The following is a 22,995-nucleotide window of genomic DNA, read 5'->3' as shown; positions in this document are numbered from 1 at the left end:
TCCAAAACTCCCTTCTGGGTTGTGTGGAATGCTCCAGCTGAGATAATATAGTAGTCTGTTACTCAAGGGGACATACTTGAGTGGTTGACCTAAAACCAATCAGTTAAAGATAATTTGAACATATCTATATTTTAGGATAAAATACCAGGTCCTAAAATATGCTTATATGTTCCAAGTTTAACAGAAAAGATATTTTTTCTTATGATGTGTATGGTCTTCAAGAACTGAGTACTGTTGTGCTGACACAGCTGATTGCTTTGCAATTGCAGTTCAAAATGGAGCTCAGATTCAGTCATGATCATTTTGTTTCTATTTTTTTGCTGTACATATAGCACAATTATAATCATTCTGGCACACAGTTGTTTCTATCCCTGTCTCTCTGAATTTTTTTTTTTAATTATCTCTTCTGTAATAAGTTAAGAAGGTCAGTCAAATTCCAGCATGCTATTAATCCAAGCGGCCCAGATTTATTTCAGTGCAAGCCATTAACGTTCAGATTGTCCTTTACTGAGTCATGCATGATCAGCACAGGAAGGACATAAAGAAATTGCCTGAACTTGAGCAATCATGATACAGGTCAGGAGACTCACACGTCATGTCTCTTCTGCTCTGCTTGCTTTCTCAAAAAGAACAAAGACCCAGTGCAGATCTGTGGAGCATTACTCTTGCTTGATGACAAAGTTTCTAGTATGGAGAAGCCCCTGTTTGTTTCACTGATTAGCTAACAGGAGACGTCCTTGTGTGAGTCACTTACGGTTTTAGATGCATTGTGGAGTTAATTATGATGTCTGGAGTACAGGAAGCCAGTTACATTTTTACAGTAGGTGTCTCAAAAGAGCAATATCATTTAGAAACCCAGAGTATCCATTCTTCCCATCACTTCTGCCTTCTGCTTGTTATCCTTAAAGGGGACAGCAGGCTTTTACTTAGACTGTAACTTTTCAAGGACAGAACCAGTCGTTTGCTTCCTGGCTATGTATGTATGCATGCTTTTGAGTCCTTATAATCTAGCACTGGAGAGTCCTGGGCTATGGCCTACATAAAACCAAAAGACGGATAGTAAATAATGGTGCACAGTCCCAACTATTGTTATCTGTCACCACTGCTGCTGTGTCCTTCCCTCTCTAAATTGCTGGAGACGATTGCCATTTGGTGGCAAACTTCCTGATTAGTTCTTAGCATGTAACACTTTGTCAAATGCTTTAAATATTTTGTTAGCTAGCGTTTAAATAAATAAATAAAATCAGTGCATGTAAGAATAGTGGTTTTTACATATCCTTTCTGTATCCATTCTCTTTACAGACTCTCCCACTTTTTTTTTTCTCTTCCTACCTATGGGGCATTTTCTCTGTGCAGCACTAACAAATACATTATTTGCTGTCATAATCTTCCTTTCTTTGTTTTAAAAAGGAGTCGGCAAACTTACGTGTGTATCTCTGCTCTCTTGCTTGGAGCTAATTCAGAATCCTAAAATTACTTCTTTTTGTCTTTCTGATTTGTTTGGTTTTTGGGTTTTTTTGGGGTTTGTTTGTTTGTTTGTTTTTGGTTTTGGGGTTTTTTTAATGCTGTAATAAGGGGATGGATATTCAGACCAGAAAGGCAGCTAGATGATCTGCTTTCTGTAGGGCTATGAGAGTTGGCCATTGTTTCTCAAAAAGAGGTTTGATATCTCCATGTATAATATATCCCCAGCCTTGGAGATATCCAGAAGCCATCTAGACATGGTCCTGGGCAACTGGCTTTAAGTGACCCTGACTGAAGAGGAAGGTTGGAACAAATGACATTTGAAGGTCCTTTCCAACCTCAGTCCTCACAGTGTTTCTATGAACATCTATTTGCATGTCTCATCTGACCTACTCAGGACTGACTTCGCTTCTGGAAGGGTGGATATTGCCTCAGAAGATCCAGATACTGGATTCTGCTCACAAACTTCTCACTGGCTAATGTCTCAATGTATCTTCCTCCAGACAGTTCAGAGTTAAGGGATCTCAATTAATGTATAGTGTCAGAGAATCTATATGCAATGTATGATAACCTGTCCTTTGTTTGGCTCTTCTATAAATCCTTAGTTCTAATCTAGTCATGCATTCTCATACCTTTTCCACAATACCTGAGGCCTAACCACTGAATCAAAGTTCATCTAGATTCTGTGAAAATCTAGCTTTTTTTGGGAGAGAGAGAGTCAGCGTTAGGCTAGCTTATCATTTGAAGATGGCCTCCTGCTATAATGGAGAACTTTAGAGTTCTCCATTTTACCTGGAAGAAATGCTTTTAGATTTCAAAGTTTACAAAAGTCATACTATAGATATTACAAAATGACAGCGTTTCCATATAGCTTTGTGTGGTCGTTGATGTGCATGGTGAATAAATTTTGTCCCATACTGCCTCACAGTTGAGATGGTGATCAGTAACAGTGCTTTTTTTTTAATATTCTATTAGAAACTAACTTGAAAATATTAGACATAAATTTTCTTTCTTCTTCTTCTTAAAGCCGTATGAGGGGCTAAGACTTCAAGACCTGCGAAGGCTTAAGGATATGCTGATTGTGGAATCTGCTGACATGCTTCAAGCCCCGCTCTTTACTGCAGAGGCTCTACTTCGGGCACATGGTAATCCCAAACTTTAACATCTAAAGAAACTGCTTGCAGCAAATTCAAAACCACAGTTTTATGTTTGCACTTCATTTCCAAGTAAAAGAGAAGTAATGGTTAACAGCAGGAAACAGATCACACAATACTTCAGAAAGGAGTACAGCTGCAGTATGTCAAAAAACATTGAGAAAGACAGGGAAGCTGATAGAAAAGTGATTCCAACTAGGAATTATAATGGAAGACAGTTTAACTTAAGCAGTGTGGAAAAACAGAACTGCCCAATTTTGGTGAGAGACACAGGGGTAAAACTTAAATGGTTTCATATGTCAAAAAAGTCAAATTCATCAAACCTATTTTTGTCAGACCATTGGTTTTCTGCCACTATGTATTTGTGTATCAAACTGGATCAACTTTTTTAAATTTACTTTTTCTTGCAATAAAAGCAGTGTGACTATTGTAGTAAGTGGTTGGAAATTGCACTGGGGTTTAAATTATTTGTGTATGTCCTTAGGAGGATTTTCTGTAGTTACACTTTTAATGCAGGGTATGCTTTTCCATGTGCATATCTGCAACTAGTTTATTTTCACTGAAATCAGTCTGCATTCTTGTTCAAGTTAAACTGGGGTGGTCCGAAAGGGGATATACTGAATTTAGTGTGTTTTCTCTAGACAAAAGTATCTCTGAAACTCGGTGTAAGCTTTAGGCTTTGATTCAGTGATTCAAAACTTATGCTTACTGAAGCATCTGCATTGTTACTTTATGCCAAAGGAACTACTCAGGCAGTTAATGGTGTGCGTGCTCATCACTGTGTTGCTGAATTAAGCTTTCCTACCCTATTTTTTTTGTGGACTCCTTGTTAAAGTCAGTGGGAGAGGGAAAAGTGAAATAGACAGTATTTTAAACCCACAGCTTTTGTTGCACTTTCATGAGGAGTTGTGGTACCTGAAACTCATCTCTTTTACATTATTATCCATACCTGGTATTTATGTTACTTTTAACACTGAACTAAGTAGGCATGAACTTGTGCCAGTATGATGATATTTAAGGCATGGTCCTTGCATATATATTTTTTTATGTTGATTGTTTAATTCTAATATTGTGTTTATAATATGTTCGATATTTGAGTACTATGTTGTATTTCCAGAATAGTCTCAGTAAGGCTAAAAAATATAAATACTTGACTGAGTAGGCTCCATAACCTGTGCAAATATTTTGAAGAGGAAAATTGTGGCAATACTGTTCAAACTCTAATCTCAGTCTGCAATTAGTTGAAAATCAGTGAGGTTGATGTAAATTGTGGAGAAATGTCTGCTAGCATCTAGCAAGCAGGAATTGAAAGTTGAGAAGAAATCGGTCTGTGTTGGAAAGGTCATTCTACTGACGTTGCCTTAGTGATGTTCTGGTAACTTAATGCAATTGGCCAGAGCACAGAAAGAAGCACGGACAATTAGCAAGTCATGAGAAAGTCAACTGTTTTGCCTGTAGCTGTATTGATTCAGCTTAGTAAAGGAAATAGGTATTCCCAGAGGTTTAGAGAATTGACATCAAATGACAAATTGTAAAACTTTCTTGCATTAAATCTTGAAATTCACAAAAGAATAATGCGGAATCTTGGTTTAAGTTACACAAGGTATAAAAAGCATATTTTAAATTCTTGGAAAGATCATACTTATATACTAAGTTTAATTAGTTTTCAGGCATATAATATTTAATCCACCAGACTTTGCTTTCTTTTATTGTACAAATATATCCATTTATTGACACAGACATTAAGGGGTAAGAGTATATTTTCCTTTTTTTTTCTCTTAATTGAGAGACAGAAGTATGTAGAATTAAAGGCAGGATAAAAAATGCTTTTGTGGCAGTCACAAAAGCAGATAACTTTGCAGTTTTCCTACAAGTGTTTTTTTCAACATTGTTTCTCTTCTAGTTCATTTTACAGCAGTGGATTTCAGGATAAAAAATAGGCAATTCAACAAATAAAACTACCTTGTGTCTTACTAAAATTCATAAGTTAGTAACGAGAACACAGTGGGTCCATTTAGTGACATGTCTTAACCCTTGCTAATTTTAAAGATACAGTGCAACAAAGAAGGTCAAGAAAATTTCTAGCAAATCTTATCTGTATCTTAACATCAATAATCTCTTCTCTGAAAGGTTATAAACTCAGGGTAGTATGAAAAATGCTGATTAAATTTGTAATTTTTGAAGTGTAAGAGTGTTCATGGTCCATATCTTTAAACAAATGAAATTAAACTAACCTTTGATATGTTTTAACTTAGATAAGAAAGGACCTGATCAATAAATCATCTGCAGCTCAAAGAATTTTTTTTTTGACAGAGGCAATGCTTTTACTAAATTCAGTGCTTAGAACACGTATCTTTTTTTTCCCAGCACTAATACAGTATAGGAAAACTATCTTTTCCTTATAAAAATAAAATTCAATAAAAATTAAAGATCTTTTGGTTAATAACATTTCTTTGGGAGTAGCCAGCACTTAAAAAAATTTCCAACCATTAGAATATTTTTTAAAGCAGTAGGAAAAATTGGGAAAATTCTCATTGTTTATAAAATTCAAGTTTATCTGATCTGCATAGGAATTTGACAGATTCATATTTAAATGAAAACTTTAAAGTATTTTTGGTAGAAAAAAATGCTATTCTGAAGATATCTTTAGTATTAATTGTAGGAATTAGAAACAATGCATTTCAAACAATTGTGAAGAAAGATTTGATTTAGTTTTAAGATATATTTTGTTTCACTAGGGTTTTTTTGTATATAAATGGGCAGTGTTAATTATGAATAAAGATAAAACATTCACTAGCACGTAATTATAGAATAAAATGTAGTGAGAATATATGAAATTTTCTTTGCACTCAGGTGGATTTTTTTTCCCCCAGGAACACATCATTTATATGTGTGTGTGTGTGTGTGTGTGTGTATATATATATATATATATATATATATATATATATATATATAAACTGGAAACTCATTAAGTCACAAATCTTCTTGTAATCCAGTTAGATCTTTGTCTTCTTCCTGTATTTCCTGGCTTCATTAAAAAAGAAAGAAAAAAAAAAAGCAAAAAAAAAAAAAGCACAACAGATAAAATTGAATCCATATTAAACAATTACTTTTTTCCTAGAAAGAAAAAATAATGAAAATTCAGTGGTATGAGGGTTGCTATATTTTCATCTGTTTGTGAAAGTCAGTACAGTTCTGGTTTTCAATTGAGTCTTCTAACCACTACAATTGCTGTAAATAGACAGCAAAAATAATGTTAAGACATATTACAGGGAAAGGAGATGCTTGTGATGCAATTATTTTAAAAACTGCATTGCACTACATATTATCTTGGAACGTGTTCTCTGAAATGTAATGTCTAAAGTTCCATTCAATCACACTTTATTATAGTTACTTATTTTAAAATATTTTTGTTTAGTATTCTTTTGAGGGTGCAGTTACAAAATATATTTTAAACATTGTCAGGTGCATAATTTCTTGTATCTCTATATTTCTTGAAGACTGGGACAGGGAGAAGTTACTTGAAGCCTGGATGTGTAACCCGGAGAATTGCTGCCAGCGTTCAGGCGTTCAGATGCCAACTCCCCCTCCGAGCGGATACAACGCATGGGATACGCTCCCTTCTCCACGAACTCCACGCACTACTCGCTCTTCTGTCACTTCCCCTGATGAAATCAGCCCCTCACCAGGAGACATGGAGACAGCTGTGGTAAATTTATAAATAGATCTTAAACCAGCAGGGCAAAACAGCTGATTCCTAAACGCAGTGCACCTGCGGAGACTGGGGAGCTGCCAAAAATACCTTTGTGCAAGTATAAAGTGTTTCTCTTTCCAAAAGTGGTGAACACAGAAGTGGACACCTTAAACATTCTATATGATAAAACAGTTGAGCATCTGGCAAATGCAAATCATTCTGTTTTTACCCTGGCTGTCACTCACAAATTCGCGTTTTAGACAGCTACAGTCACATCAGTGCATTTGGCCCTTTTGAACTTTTCATCTCATCCCTATCAAGATGTTCACTTTCATTGTATCCATTTCCCGGAATGTACGCAGCTCTGTGAACCCTGCCTTTTGAAAATTTTTTCTTTAGAAAACAAAATTGTCTTTGTCTGCATTTTGAAATGTCAGCCCACTAGTGTACTGTAAGCTTATAATTACTTTTACTATGTGTGGGCTGCTTCAAGCGGTTTACAAAGCTATTGCAAATTTGAAATATGAAAGCGCCTTTCATTAAAATCAGTGTGGCTCTTTTGGTAGACAGAGTTCTCTTTTTAATAATCCACAGCTGCAGCATTATAAAACTATTGCTCCATGATCTAAGCATTTTTTTTAGCATATTACATGCAGTCTTTCAAATGGATCATCTCTAAGTCTCATATTAGAATTAAGATCTTCCATTCGTGCATAGAAATATTTTATTTCTTTTATTGTAAAATGCTGTAAAAGAAGCTATATAGAAGGTATGTTTTTATTGTACATTTATTCGCATTAGCAGTTAAATATTGTCTCTGAATAATTCCTAATTAAAATGTTGAACAGGAGATTATGTGTCCTCAGTTTTACATTGTGTGTTTTGTTTTTCATTGATGGTCCATTAGCCAGGAATGCAGGTTTGGATAATGATTGCCATTATAGATCTAGTGTGTCTCAATCCAAGTCCAGAGTTACACATTTAGTGTTGCTCTTTGTTTAAGAATCTTATCTGAACTATCAAATCTCATTTTGCCAGGAAAATGAAAACTGAAAGGAATAGATAAAATAAAGCCACAAGGTATAAAGCTCTTTACATGTTTTGCACTCACATCCTATTTTATAAACAGTTCTAGTAAATGTTTTTATTTGATGTTTTGAACTCAGGCCTTCATTAAATTCCTTACTTTAAAAATACATTTTAAACAAAATTTACAGCTCATATAAATTTAATAGAGATTATTTTTAATGCATTGTCAACTTTTAAAATACTTAATTTTGACAAGACAATAGGGTTAAATGACTGAAGGAACAATACATATCTTAACTGATTTCTACATTTTAAAGGCTGTTTTTGTTCGTTTGGTTTTGTTTTGGCTGTAGTGTAAGTGTTTTTAAAGTGGCATACCACAGGCTAACTTTGTGAAAAGGTCCTGTGTGTATATAATACCTAATGCATTGAAAGTTGAAATGCATTTTCATGGTGTCTTTGTTTCAATGAAAAGAACAATCCTTTTGTATTTCTTGAAGAACATTAATATTTATTTCCACACATAACCATAAGCAGAGAGTATTTTCATGTATTTTCATTCCTACACTTTAACTCTTTTAGAGTAAGGACCTCAGTATTCAGTGGGTTGGGTTTTTTTTTAGTACCTACTTCTGTAAAATTCAGCAATTAAATCTTCTGTTCAAGTATTTGTAGTATAACTTATTCTTCATTTTGAGCCCAAAAACCTCAAAGTCCTTTTGAAAAAATAATATGTATGTAGGTTATTACTTAAAAGTATTTGCAGCAGCTGCTCACTCAAACTGCTCCACCTTGATTTAGACCTGACTGTGTGAGATGCTAAACGTTTCCTGTAGCCTCTATCATCTCCAAACTCGTTTCTGGATGTCTGTGAAGCTGATGATAAAGGCAGCTCCCTTTTGCACCTAGAACTCTTAACTCTGAGATTCCGGTACTCTGCAGGGTGAAGCACTTCCTGAGCTCGAGGATGCTGCAAAAAGCAGCCCAAAATACACTCTTTGGATAGGGAGTTATAGAAACAGAGACACCAAATCTTCCCATTCCTATAGCTTTTTTTTCTGGATACCGTTTCTAGATTTTTTTCCCCCTTCTGAGTGCTTCTTTAAATTTTTGCTGCGAATTTCCAACATAGCTCATTCTGCTAACAATACAAAAAGCTTTAGGGTATTTCTTAATCAGAAGCATTTTTGTCATTTACAGTGTGACATTTGCATGTGTAATATTTCTGTGTTTGAAGACCCAGTGGATATGCCTTGTGGACATGACTTCTGCAGAGCTTGCTGGGAGGCGTGAGTATATCTACTTCTATTTTATTTGAGCAACTTCCATACTTGCTGTGTTGAAGAGGAAGGGACAGAGACCATAAACAGCTAATGTTAAAGTACTCTTTGGGTTTCAAAAAATTGCTAGTTTGAACCTATCCAATATTTTAGTTGTCACTCAAACTACCATTACCAACTGGTTTAGGCTAATGTGACGTTTGTTTTGGTTCTGACTAAGCAAAATTCTTAATCAAATGTTTTAAGCTTGTGTGTAAATAGATAAGCCTACTCTTGATTTGTTCAGTGTGTGTGTGTGGTGTTGGCAGCGTTGGGGTTTACAGTTTCTAAATTAAGCACATACTTAATTCCATCTCTGAGTTAAGCACACTGAACTTAGGCGTTGTGAATCCATTTCCAATCAGAAAAGCAATTAAAATTCTTTCTTTATGTTGAGGTTTAATAACTGAGGAGTTGATTTCACTTAGAAGTTCTATTAATCTAATGTTCTTCTTACTGCATAGGTCAGAGTAGTCATGCAAGTGAAAAAACTCAGACGTGGATAATTATGGTAGTATAAATATTAATCATATTTCCCAGGAATAATTATATCTGTATGCAGTGCTTTGTATTCATCTGTGTCCCCATTCAGGAGATTGTACTACTTGATCTCTATCCCTGTAGTGTCTTGTTACAGCACCATTTCAGCACAGCTATTCCTACTACAGAACAGCCCCATTTCTGTGAACCCATTGGCCTGGAGCTAAGGGAGAGCACTTTCTTTTCCATATGAGCTTTCCAAAGGCAGTTCTGTTCAGTGGCAAGAAAATTGTTAGTCGTGCTTCTCTTGCCTTACAAATCCCTGGGCAGGATGTGGGAGTTACCAAGAGATGGCTGGTTTCATGTGGTGCTTCTAATTTGGCTGCTGGACTGTGTGTCCTTTGTGCAGGACACAGGGTCCAGCTCAGAGCCACGGGCTCAGAGCCACTGCTCAGTGGTGTTTGTGGTGGCACATCGAGGGTGGAATTCATCTTTCTGAGCCAGTCATTCCTAAGTCACTTGGAGCATAGCCATGAGTGAGAGTTACCCAGCTCTAACATGCGAATCTAAGATGGGATGAATTGACATACCTTAACAATTAAAGGATCTCAGGTGAGATCCTTAAAACAATTGCCTATCCTTTAAATATTAAAGTTAGAATGCTATCATCCTTGATGTCAGATTCATAAGCTTGTTACGCTTTGAAACAAAACAACAACTGTTAAAGACCAGCTTTCAGCAGATTTTTGAGCTTGTTCTATCTTGTGTTCTGGTGGTCAGGGGCTAATAAGGTCACCATTTAGACATTCGTGTCCAAAAACAGACCTAGTTTTATTAGCACAGTTGTAGAAATTAATTGCATATAAATTAATTATTTCCTAGATTAATTACACTTACATATTCTGGTTTTGATTTAAGATAGAAGTAATATTCAGTTTAATTAAGCATTGCAGAGCTGTCTGATAAATGGCAATGATGGAAACCACAAACATAGGGCTAAATATTGCTGATGATGCTTACATTTGAATCAAGACAGTGTTATTCTTTTGTAATTATGCTGTTCATCAAATTTGTGGCTCTTTTGAGCAAAAAGGGATAGTTCTTATTCTCTGTTTAAAAAGTAATCATTGTGAATACCTGTGAACATAGTGTAAAGTACTCAATAGCTTTTTTAACTTTTACTTTTTATTCACAAATACTGACTGGCAAAATTCTGGCAGATTTTTGAATCTGAAAATTCAGGAGGGTGAAGCTCACAACATTTTTTGCCCAGCATATGATTGTTTCCAGCTTGTGCCTGTAGACATCATAGAAAGTGTGGTTTCCAAGGAGATGGACAAGAGATACCTTCAATTTGACATTAAGGTAAATTATCAAACTGTTCTTGTACTCTTGAACTCTATTCCATTTTATAAAAAGTAACTTAAAGCTTCTGTATGAAATGCTGCAATATATCTGTAACTTTCCAAGTAGAAATTCATAAACAAATATGTACAAATATGTATTTACTCTTATATAACATAATATCAATGTTTGCTGCACCACAGAGAAAAAAAGAACATTTTATGTATTCCTTAAGTAGAAATGCCATATTTCCATAGTATGTTGCCTAATGCAGAATTAATAAAGTCATTTAATCCAATTCATTTTTTTAACAGGTGATATGAAGGTTTTAATCAATCAGAGTTGTTTGTGTTTGTAGTCTGAAATTTTAAAAAATTTCAGATTACTTCATTCAGAAATAGTACCTGTTTCTTTAAACAAAACTTCCTAGTACAATGCTTGACATGATTGCTGTGTACGGGCAGAGGAATAGGAAGAGCTTGATTTGGTTTTCCTGGGTTTTTGAATGTATTTGTTTTCATTGTCACAATTTGTTTTTAAAAGCAATCTTTTAATTCAACTTTCTTCTTTTATACTAGTGTAGTAATAAACTAGTCTTGAGAAATGTGCTATTTTATCAGTGGTGGCAGGGCAGAGGTAGAGAAATATTTTTTCATTTACAGTACTGTACTTTCTCTGCAACAAGTCTCTTTAATACACAGTGAGATGCAAATTAAATTACCAGATCTGACTCATCTTTTGCATTATGACATTTTATTTCAAGTGACTGGTAATCAGAATAGGTTTGAAGCAAAGTAGTGGAAGTTCCTTTTTTCTCCTCATTTATTAGATACAGTTTTTACAAAAGAAGGCCTGTTACATTAACCAAAAAAGGTGGGAAATAAATTACTGAGTTAGTCAAGTTCTGATTTCTGGTTTATTGTGGGATTTTTGTTTAATCAGTAAGGTTTTCATTCTTTCCAACTGAAAGAATCAGTTCTGTTAATGAGTGTATTGCCAGTGCATATATAGTAGAAATTTACTGTAAGCCACATCACAAAGGAATTAACTTCCAGAGACTGAACATTCTGTTTGGAATGTAAGTAATTTCATTCTCAGTGTAAGTCTGAAGTACTGTTGTTACTAAAAAAAAAAAAGGTAGAAATTAAATTATTCCCTTTCTAGAACGATATTTAAAAGTCTGTCCTTGTAGCTGCAAGAATGTCCATATAGTTTTTGGCTTTGTTCCTTCAAAATAAGATTATGAATAGAGATTTTTTTATATCAAGGGTGAAATCTGATCTTAAATGGTACAATATTTTGCTTTTTTTCTTTGTTTTTCCCCCAGGCCTTTGTTGAAAATAACCCTGCTATTAAATGGTGTCCTATACCTGGCTGTGAAAGAGCAGTAAGGCTAACAAGACAAGGGTCAAATTCAACAGGATCAGATACGCTTAGCTTCCCCATGCTAAAAGCCCCTGCAGTCGATTGTGGCAAAGGACATCTTTTCTGCTGGTTAGTACTGGAAACTTACTGCATCTACATAGACTCACAGACACTGCTATTCCAGGGGCTAATGAAAACGTCCCACATGGCACCAAGAGTGCAACAGAAATTAGTATGGAATGGTATAACCCTAACCCTATCCACACACTAAATAACCTCATGCACACAAATATTGCAGTGTTTCAGGGCACTGCAAAGATTTATAATCCAAGAGTCATTACTGGCTCTGTTAGGTGCAAAACAACAGTATGGACTGTAGTGATGCTCTGTTCTGAGGGGACAGGGGAGAAATGAGATATTGGAACAGGGATTTTTGTGTCTGGATAGTTGTATAATCAAAACATGGCACATTGTAGTGTAGAAACCCAGCAATGTTTAGCTCTTTCTGAATTTTGCTAGAATCACATCAAAGAAGCTGAAGTTTAAATAGGGTCATGAAGGACTGTTTCCTTCACACATACCTATTCTGTTTGCAGGATCACTCCAATCTTCGTTTCACTTCAGGTTCAGCACTTCTTCTTTCTGTTATCTACTACTGAGTTTTAAGACGAATACAAGCTCAAGGAGGAGTAAAAAGCCAGATATTTTTTAAAAAATCCCTCAGATAGCTGAACTTCAGCACTTCCTAGAAAAGGACATGACAGCATCAACAGAAGTAAAAAAGATTTGGCATATTTTTCCTTGACATTATCAGAATGACAATTTATGACTATTGTAGGTGGAGCATCTTTATGTTCTTGGAAAGTGAAAAAGGGTCAACCAAAGTACAGACATTCAGACAAGCTCAGCAATTCTTCTTTTCATTTTTCAATTGAAACCATGATACAAGGACATCCTAAATCATCTGCTTGATTCCAAATATCATAATTCTTAATGAAAGATGCTTCTGATTTTAGTTCTTTTCCCATGTTAATGAAAAAAAGAAGGAGGGAAAAAAAAAAAAACAGACCTAATGAAACAATCACAAAAGCCAGAAAACAGGACTTCTTGGGAAGAGGTTATTTACAATGGATGGAGAACTCAGAAAGAAAGAAATCCCATGGACACAAACCAGAAAATCTTTTCTACCAATGAACATGCAATAAAACTTAGTGCTATTCCACAAGCAGGTACCATCCTCCCATCCTTGGTTCTGATAATAGAGAATCATTTTTTCCATTAACCTGAAGGAACCTGAGACCACTTCCGTGTCATATCGACATGAACCTTCAGACAATGGCAGCTTCTGCTTCCATTACATGAAATGAATGCACTAGCTCCTCAGAATGTTCTCTGAGGCTGAAAATGTCCTCTCAGTGACTAATTTTTAGGAGAAATGGTGTTTTTATGTTTCCTGCTAATATCTCTATATATTCTTTTCACATTAATGCTTTGAAGTACTGCACAGTTAAGGTCTTGAAAAATACCTCATGTTAGCAAGAAGATGTCCAAGAAGGGCTTTCCAAAGCCTCTTTTTTCATTCCCACTGAAGTGAATAGATAGTTTCAGCAATGGCAAGCAAGTTCTGCTAGCAACAAAAGCATCCTGCAGTACCTCAAATCAGAACCATTTGCTGAGGACACCCCACTAGTCTTACAGTGCAAAAACTCTATGCATGAATTCCTCTGAGTTCCTCTGGAGAAAAAGTGTCTCCTCAGTTCAATAGTTTTCATCATTACTGTCTGTTTAAAGGGAGCTTGCTTTGTCTCTTTAAATTTCAATCAGCACATCCCACAGTCCCATATTTCTGTCAGTTCTGCAAGTTTTACCCCAGTAATCTACAACTTAGACACTGTAAGCAATTAATGCAGCATTTAGTAAGAGATTCTTCAGAATCTATGTATTAGAAAACAAACCTCTAGATAAACATCTACTTTTTTTCATATCTCTAGCTTTCCTGCTCATAAAAGCAAGAAAATTCTCTGCCTCTATTGAACAATTTCTTCTTTTTTATTTTTATTGTAGGAGTAGGAATGTTCCTCTTCAATAGAGTTTCCTAGAATTTATTCAGTTTTCATTACTCAGCACTAACAGCACCTTCAACAAAATGTAATCAATTGTGACAAATACAAAATTCTGTTACTTTCACAAAAAAGCATTCTGAATCATTTAAATGTAGTATACATTAAAACTGCACAAATCCTACATCAGTTTATTATCAGATACATTCAGCATGTTAGAACCCCCTTCATGCAGTTTCAGAAGTCCAAGGAATTGTGACAAGCAGACACTTAGCAGGGCAGTGCACCCTTAGTTTTGTACCATCAGTTCTCACTCCATTTATCCTAGATATGGGCAAGGGGCAGAGTCTCATTCTGCAGGTGCGACAACTCTGCAGGTGTACTTGGGATGCCACTTATAAGTTGCAACAGTGTTTTGCTGTTTTGGTTCAGTATATATTATCACGAGAGGGCAAAAATCCAGAACTGCATTCTTCTTTGGTGATGTTTTCAGCCCTTCCATGAATTTTAACTTGTTGTGTTGAAACTTGCTACAATTTTAATAAGTACGTACTGCGCCTCCAAATAAATCATCCTGCTGAGTATTGAGCAAGGCGTCTGGGAAGGCTCATGCTGTTAATTGGCACAGCTGCTTGCTGTTAGTTCCTTTCATTCACTGCTGTCAGGAAGTCTATCCAAAATACAACTTTCATAAAAACTTTCATGAACTGTAGGCTCAATGCTCTTACTGTTGTAAAATGACATCCCAGCATAGAAATGCTTGTTGTGGGGTGGGCCGAGGAAAGAGCTTCTTCCATGAGAAGTTGTTCTGAACTAGTGTTGTAACTGTCATATATAGATATGACTGAACTTCATTTAAAATCCACAAATTTACAAATTTGAAAGTATCAAAGACACATGACCCTCTTCCCACCCTCCCATAAAAGATTGACTAATCCATCAGCTTTTAACTTAAAACTGAGCTTGTCAATATTAAATCTTTGCTAATTTCAGTCCTATATACTGTGAGAAGGTCTTGGCGCTCTTGAAGTCAGTGATTTAAGTGTCCTACTGTCCCACAGATGTGAAAGGTGTTAACTTCCAACCAAGGCTGAAATCACCTTACTAGAGCCCAGTTACTCATTCTAGTACAATCTTTCCCAGCTAAGATCTTAAGTCCAAACCAGAGATGCATGCATGCTGAATTTAAGCTTTTTTGTTAGCAGACTAGCTAAGGGAAAAAAAGTTCAAAACTCTTCCCATAACCTTTTCTTTGTTCCTGAGTTCCTGCTTACAATGTGGACAAGGGCAATCAGAAGAGTATTGATGTAGCTTCTGAACCTGCACTGGAAGAGAGCAGTTTACCACTGGATCTGCAGCAAACTTGTGTATGCTCTGATGCAGCTGGTGCCCATCTGAAATTATTTGCTTTGATACGGCAGATGGCTGAGGCTATTTGCTGCCATTCCAGTAGAAGAAAAGGAGCTATTACAAATCCGGAGTGAATATTGACACATCCACACTGAAGCACCATCTGGAAGCCATATATCTGCTGCCACTGCGTAGTAGTGATTGCCATCCTTAATCCTAGTAGGAACTTCAAGAGAAGCTCAAGAGACTCATTACTCCGCTGTGTCCATGTAAATAACTTCAAACCCCCATTTAAGAGACTCTGGTGGAAGGAGTAAATATCCATAAATACTAAGGGCTGGCGTTGAAGGGCTTCAATCTTGTTCTACATTAAAAGTTTGAATCTAGTTAAAGGTTGATCATTGCAACTGAACACATCCAAGTAATTCTACATAAAATACATTTCTGCTATAGCAACTACCTACTTTTGGATCAACTCTGTAGTCTGGTTTACCTTTATCACAGAAACCATACAAGCACTTTTGTGGCACTAAAAAAATGTCCAGGTATAAGAACAAACTGCAAGCCAGCTGATTTCTTTCAGACTGTAATTTTAAGAAGCTTCTTTCCTTTCCTGTCTCATTTAAATTCTTTATAAATAATGGTCATCTCTATGCTTGTGAGCAAGTAGTCTAAGTGTTTTTTAAAACACTGTTATTTAGTTGGCTTTTGTTTTCCTGACTTAATTAAGTTCTGAGCATGTCTTTTATTTTTCATGTTTTTTAGCTTGAACCAATTTTGACTGTAATTCTAAATCTCTGAGTTATAAGAAATTGTGTATACACCTTCTTTTTCAGGGAATGTCTTGGTGAAGCACACGAACCCTGTGACTGCCAGACCTGGAAGGACTGGCTACAGAAAATATCTGAAATGAAACCAGAAGAACGTAAGAGCCGTGCAGGGCTGACAGGGAGGGCACCGGTGTTTTGCTTTTGTTTTGATCTTTTGGTTTTAGACAGAATTTTTTTTAGTTGAATTAAGTAAAAACTGGTTTCAACATTGGTTGAAAAACAGGGTAAAAGGGGAAGAAAATTATAGTCCTGAATGAGAGGCTGCTTACACTTTAACTACAGCACTATGGTAGACTGTTCTTTGTAGAACGTTCCTCCCCACAAATACATGCGTGGTTCAGTATGCAAAACTCCTTCCTTTCCTTTTAAAGCTTTGTTTCATTAATTCGTCGATTTATTCCTTGCATAGAACTTCATTTACCCTGTCCAAGTTTGATTTTTAGCCCAGTCTGCTCCCATGATAGTTTCCCATGAAGATTTTTATTGCTTTAAAGCTAATTCAAGCCAATAGGTGATAATAATAAGTAAGGTTGAGGGTGAACTGCAAGGCAGTTGTAGGAAATGGCTTAATGATATGTAGTATTTGCTAAAAAAAACTAATAAAGGTTGGGTTTACACAGGACAGATATTTTCTTAGTCAACATTAACAAAAAAAGTAAAGATGACAGCAATTGGAATACATACCTAACTTGGTTACTGCAGTTCAGAGCCTTTCCATAGTATGATATAAACATTTTGGAAAGCATAGAAAATATTACAAAGAGGCAAAATACACCCTACTTTGTCAAACCATACCAATTTTTTGTATATGTATTTGCACCTTTATATATTGTAATTCTCACATATACTATATGTAAATTTGTATTAAAATAGATGTGTGGAAATACATTGAAATAATAAGTGTATTAGTATTATATAGGTATAAATTACAAAATGTAGTGATAAAATATATGTGAGAAATATGGAAAAACTTCAGTTTTTGTCAAGAAATAGGGAAACTTGTATCATTCTTAATCTGATTCTCACAAAAGATTGCACAAGTACAATTTCAACCTCGGTGTTTTTGCATGCTCCACATCCTCCTGTCACCCTCTAAAAAGTTGTGGGAGTGAGTGAGGCCTATGAGGACGCTGCCAACTGCCTGTGGTTACTGACCAACTCCAAACCTTGCGCCAACTGCAAGTCTCCAATCCAGAAGAATGAGGGCTGCAACCACATGCAGTGTGCAAAGGTAAGAAGGACCCATCATGGGATTTCTTGAGGAATCATAATTCAGCTTTGTATGTCCTGTATATATTTTAGGATCACAGAGGTCCAAAACCTCTGAAGAGTCATGCCTGATAGCTAGTGAAACCTGTTGCAAAAATTAGATAACAAGCAAATCTTACATGTATTTAGAAAATGTTTAATATTTACTGAAATCTGTTCGGTTGGCAAGTGTACATTTTATTGACTGAAATTTCATAAACACCTAAGAATAATTACCCATACAGTATGAAGCAGAAATAATTGATGGTTTAATCATCATTAATAATTTAGAAGAGAAAGGACAGAATTGGCAGATGTAAGATTTTAAGGAAGGCTTAGCTCTAATGAAGGTTTTGCCTTACTGTATTTTTCTTTCGCATTATTTCTCTAACACAGCAACAAAGCAAAAGAAGTTTAGGTGGAAAACTGTAAACAGGAATTAATCAGTAGGAATGAAAAGACAGCAAAGAGTGATTCCAAAGGAAATTTATTGATGACAGCAGCCAGAAAATTAGTCACAAGTTTGCACTGTGCTACCAAAATAGAAGAAATATTTTTGCCATGAGTTCAGTATCATTTGAAAATGCTTTTTTGCTCAAGTTAGTTAAAAGCAGCATATTTAGAAAACTGTTTCTTTATGTCAGAAATATCCTATATAACTACAACTATTACCTCTTTGAGGAGCATCATTAAAAATAGGAAAGTAGCGAACACTTGACATATTTGGCCTATAATAAAAGGCTAAGAGATTTAGAAAGTAATTCTCTTTATTTTTCTGAAAATATGCAAGTCTCTCTCTATTGCTGTGCAGATCCCATTTTCTTTATATTGTCACATATTCTCTCTCTTTCTGTGATACGAATTGGAGATTGGGGCTTTTTTTGGTATCACTGGCAGCAGAGAACATTCTCCTACACTTTGATTTATGCCAAGTTTGCTGGCTTGGGGTTTTATGGGGTTTTTGTCTTAAATGATTTTTAAAAGCGCTCATAAATTCTGTGCTTCTAAAACTCTCTAGAGTATGTATACACTATAGAGAGGAACACTATAAGGTATGTTTGTTGCAGCTGTTGCCAGTGAGCTCAGCTGAACCAAGTGCCTTCAGGCTGGAGAAGACTTTGACCCATAAACACTGATGGATGTAGGTAATTTGCCATTCTAAGGCACTAGCTGACAACTAGAGGTCTCTTTTCTTTTTTGATGCTTATAGGCAGCTTGAAGTGTCCTTAAAACAGATTGTTTTGTCATGGAGAAATCTCTGCAGACAGCAGCTGCCTCCCCTCAGAATGGTGAGGAAGGGTGTTCTAAAGATCATTGCAGGGCTTGGACACAAGGAATAGTGGTCACCTCGCTTGTTGCTTCCTCTGCTGAAGTAACAATCCCTGATGAAGCCTCTGCCTTTTTTTGCAGGGTGGTCTGCTCAAGCCCACTACATGATGGGCTGTGGCTTCTTAGCAGAATCTAGCATGTCCTTTGGTGGAGAGGGGGATACTCCTTACTCATAAAACCCTGTTTTTTGTACTTAAGCAGGCATCTTCTTGCTGTTTTATGAGTGCAGCTTCTAACGAGGCAAGACTTACTCAGCCCTGCTCTCTCACTCCACTATCTATAGTTGTTTTTTAGCCTTATGGGTACTTTGATTTCAAGGAACAGGAGGAGGTTCATAGATAATAAATTGCTGCAAGTTTCATGAAACTTGGTAGCTGTATGGTGCAGAGACTTCATTTGTTCTGCCACCAAGAGACAGGCTGAAATACCTACCCAGCTGTTACCTGCTAGGCAATTACCTGTTCTGCTTGGCTTAGACCATGGCCAGGCAGCAGATGGGATTTGTTGAGCCCAGGTGGTGATGATACAAGGCTCAGCCATCATAAAGACACATAAAATGGAGCTCAGGAGTTAATCCTAGAATATGCTGAGTTAGAAGGGATCCATCAGGATTAACAAGTCCAACTCCTGGCCCTATGCAGGACACCCCAAGTGCCACACCATGTGCCGGAGAGAGTTGTCCAAATGCTTCTTGAACTCTGTCAGGCTTGGTGCTGTGAACACTTCTCTGGGGAGCCTGTTCCAGGGCCCAAACACCTTCTAAGTGAAGAAACTTCCCCTGCCTTTGAGGGAGTGGACAGCTCCTCCCAATTTAGTGCAAACTCAGTATTCTTTTGAGTCCTGTGTCCAAGTGAAGCCATTGCGTAATGCGATTATCCAGCGCTGTGCTGGACGTTTTGTCCAGAAGGAGGCTGTGAGAGTATCAGAAGTTCTGCTGAAATCCAAAAAGGTCACATCAACCTGGCTTCCCTTGTTCAGCTGGGTGGGTTACCTTGTCACAGAATAAAATCAGGTTTGACAAGCAGGACCTCCCCTCATAAAGCCGTGCTGGCTGTGACCAATGACTGCGTTGTCCTCCAGGTGTTTCTCAGTACCTCCCAGGGTAATCTTTTCCATGACCTTAGCATGCACTGAAATGAGCCTGACAGGCTGTAGTTTCCAAAGTTGTCCTTCTTGTCTTTCTCGAAAATGATTTTGAGTTTGGGAGGTGTGTAGAAACAGCTGATGTGGTTTTGAATGTCTCATGAGACTGAGATACTGGGAGGAGGGACTGGGAACACTGTGTGAATCTTGGGTTTTGAGGAGGCTTTTGGAGATATGAGAGATTTAAAGATAAATATAATGGAGTGGTCAGATGGGAAATAATTTGGGAGAGCTGAGATTGTTGCAGTAGAAGCATATATACATAAATTCATAGGAAGTTGAGCTTTATTAGTTCAGTTGCTTGTGAAATACCTTGTTTCATATGATCTTTTGAATATTTTGTAATGATTTTTTCTTACAATGAATATGAATGGGTTTGAATGGTAGGCAAATGATGCAGTGATACTCACTTAACACTTTTATACACAGTTGTTCTTGTACTTCATTCTCAGCACTTCTCACCATTTTTTATAAGCCAGCTACTTTAAAAAATGCTTGAAAACAAGAAGGAACAGCACAATAACAAGAAGAAACATTCTAGTCTTCATTTCTTTTTAGAAGAAAATCGGCACTGCTGATTTTTGAGACAAAATTAGCAGAAGTACAATGCAAGAATTAGATTTCATTCCTTCCTGTAATATATCTAAGTGATTGTATAAAATAACTACAAACAAACACATCTGGTACGGAGTAGGTATTCCTGGAAAGGTTAAACTTATCAAAGAGACAAAAAATGCAATTTAATTTATCAAATGCCATTAATAATACTCAAGGCCTAATATTAATTAATGTAAATTTTCTCTCCTCATCTATAAGACAGATGAAATAAATACGATTCACCAAATTGTGAAGTCTTTCGCTTATCCATCCATAAATAGCTTCCAGTTATTTTGAAATTAACTAGCTGAGAACTCACTGCTAAATTGAGAATATTTGATCTTCTCTGATGCAGAGAAGCCTGAATAAGTCACTTTACACCTCCTTGTAAGGTTTCACCTATTTTGAAAGCACTTTAGTCAGTGCAGAAAAGTTTCACCTGGAAGTAATCACTCATCAAAGTTTATGTTCAGACTTCTCTCTTGCTTTATTAGTTGTCATCAATATTTTGTATTAGGAACACCACAGGACAAAAACTTGAGTAATCATGTTTTCTTAAGTAATATTGGGAAAAAAAAAATTCATTCTTTCTCATGAATAGTTTCTGTGTTATTTAAAGAAATGGGACTGTTTTTTTAACAATAACAAAAACCTAGGCCTGATCACCTGTATTTACCATTTCATTTATTTCCTTCACTTAAAACTTAACATGTAGATCCAATGCAGTCTAATGATCCAAGGAACAAAAATGATGACTGGCATGGTTTGATAAACAGATCTCCTGAGTAAGTAAAATAGGGAAGCTTTTTTTTTTGAGGCTCCTCAAAAATTTGTTTACACCTAGAATGCTTTTAATTGAGTTGTCCATAAAGGAATAATGATGCTTAACTGCAAACCTAAGACATTTCAACTTCTTGGGTGTTTTTTTTTTCCCTTTTGTCTTTTTTTTTTTTTTTTTTTTTTTTTTCTGAAGTGCAAATATGACTTTTGCTGGATATGCTTAGAAGAATGGAAGAAGCACAGCTCTTCCACTGGAGGCTACTACAGATGCACTCGCTATGAAGTTATTCAGCATGTAGAGGAGCAGTCCAAGGAGATGACAGTAGAGGTAACAAATGAATGTGTGGATTTGAAAAATAGCACCAAGGTTGCAATTGTCCATTCAGGCTAAGTTCAATCAAAATTCTTCCAAACCACAGTTCTAAATGGAAAAGTACAACCTTAAACATATCAAAGAAAGAAAGGACTACTTATTTGTGGATGCATAAGATTTCTGCTTTTGACTTTGTTAACAACCACTGGTGACTTTACTCAAGTCATTTTACTTCTCTGTGACATGGTTTCCTTTTGTGAAATGAGCATGCTGGTCCTGTAATTAGCTGCTGTGCGCTACAGAAGATGTGCCTTAATTTTGGCTTCTGGAAAGTTGCTTTAAATAGCAGGCACAGACAGTGTATCAATTCTTTGGCTGCAGTATTTGCAGTCTTGTGAATTTCAAAAATTAAGATTTTTTTCTTTGCTTATGTGGCACTTAGCACTGTGTACAATACTTTATATATAGTCTAAGTAGAAACAGTTCATTATTTAATTATATCTAATGGTGATTGTTGTATTAAATTATAAGATTTATTTTGGTTTCTTTTGTTTCTCCATTATTTTCCAGGCTGAAAAGAAGCATAGAAGATTTCAAGAGCTTGATAGGTTTATGCACTATTATACAAGATTTAAGAACCATGAACTTAGCTACCAGGTGTGGGTCAAGCCATTTTTATTGATGTTTGTTTCTGTTTTATTAGTCAAAAAAGAATTATCTTACTGTATTTATTTTCTTTTTCTAGTTAGAACAGCGCCTTCTAAAAACAGCCAAAGAAAAGATGGAGCAGTTGAGTAGAGCTCTAAGTGGAAGTAAGTATTTGCTATGATCTGTGCCTTTGATTTGAAATCACATCAACACAGTTAATGGCTAAACTGTTCCTTTTTGGATAGTGCTCACATCAAGTCTGCTGTGTGATGTCATCCCTCCAGTACTAGAATTTGTAAACATTGGATGAAAGTTAAATGTATTGTAAATCTTACCTATTCCAAAGCCTCAAGGAGGAAGTAGCATTAGAGTAAGGTAGAAGTTAATGTTCTGTGCTTATTTCTTTTAGTAAGAACACTCTGCAGCCATTGAGAACTTGCTGCTCTTTTCTTGCAAAATATTTAACTGATATGCACAAAAGTAATGCTGACATCAGCAGGAAAATACTTTCCTAATGCTTGTTTCATATTGCAGCTGAGGGAGGCTGTCCTGATACCACATTCATTGAAGATGCAGTGCAAGAGCTTCTAAAAACTCGCCGCATTCTTAAGTGTTCTTATCCATATGGATTCTTTTTGGAGCCTAAAAGCACAAAGAAAGAAATATTTGAACTTATGCAGGTAATGCATGGATATATTTTACTTTCCTAATGGCACTTTTTAATATATATATTAGTTATCAGTCTGTTTGCCATTTTTGTAGTATAAAACTGACATACCTGTTTTATATTTGTAACCAAGTTTGAAAAAGTAGCATATTTTTTATATCACTTTGCAAAGGAAAAGGAT

At 36.0% G+C, this 22,995-nt stretch overlaps 1 protein-coding gene across 3 annotated transcripts in view; it reads left to right on the top strand.

Moving 5' to 3' along the window:
* The window catches only part of ANKIB1 (ankyrin repeat and IBR domain containing 1), an 86,829-nt gene that overhangs the window by 54,079 nt on the left and 9,755 nt on the right, over positions 1-22,995 (top strand). For all 3 annotated transcript variants that reach the window (XM_066197648.1, XM_066197638.1, XM_066197657.1), the window contains exons 5-15: positions 2,492-2,609; positions 6,119-6,327; positions 8,542-8,630; positions 10,361-10,505; positions 11,812-11,978; positions 16,096-16,184; positions 17,190-17,320; positions 21,380-21,514; positions 22,070-22,156; positions 22,245-22,311; positions 22,682-22,827. In XM_066197648.1, the coding sequence (XP_066053745.1) occupies positions 2,492-2,609; positions 6,119-6,327; positions 8,542-8,630; positions 10,361-10,505; positions 11,812-11,978; positions 16,096-16,184; positions 17,190-17,320; positions 21,380-21,514; positions 22,070-22,156; positions 22,245-22,311; positions 22,682-22,827 (1,383 nt within the window). The remainder of the gene's footprint in view (positions 1-2,491; positions 2,610-6,118; positions 6,328-8,541; positions 8,631-10,360; positions 10,506-11,811; positions 11,979-16,095; positions 16,185-17,189; positions 17,321-21,379; positions 21,515-22,069; positions 22,157-22,244; positions 22,312-22,681; positions 22,828-22,995) is intronic.

Source organism: Chamaea fasciata, unplaced genomic scaffold (genome assembly GCF_029207755.1).
Source record: "Chamaea fasciata isolate MVZ Bird 193981 ecotype frontalis unplaced genomic scaffold, bChaFas1.0.hap1 SCAF_1, whole genome shotgun sequence".
Lineage (NCBI taxonomy): Eukaryota > Metazoa > Chordata > Aves > Passeriformes > Sylviidae > Chamaea > Chamaea fasciata.
This window is presented reverse-complemented; position numbering and strand designations above follow the sequence as displayed.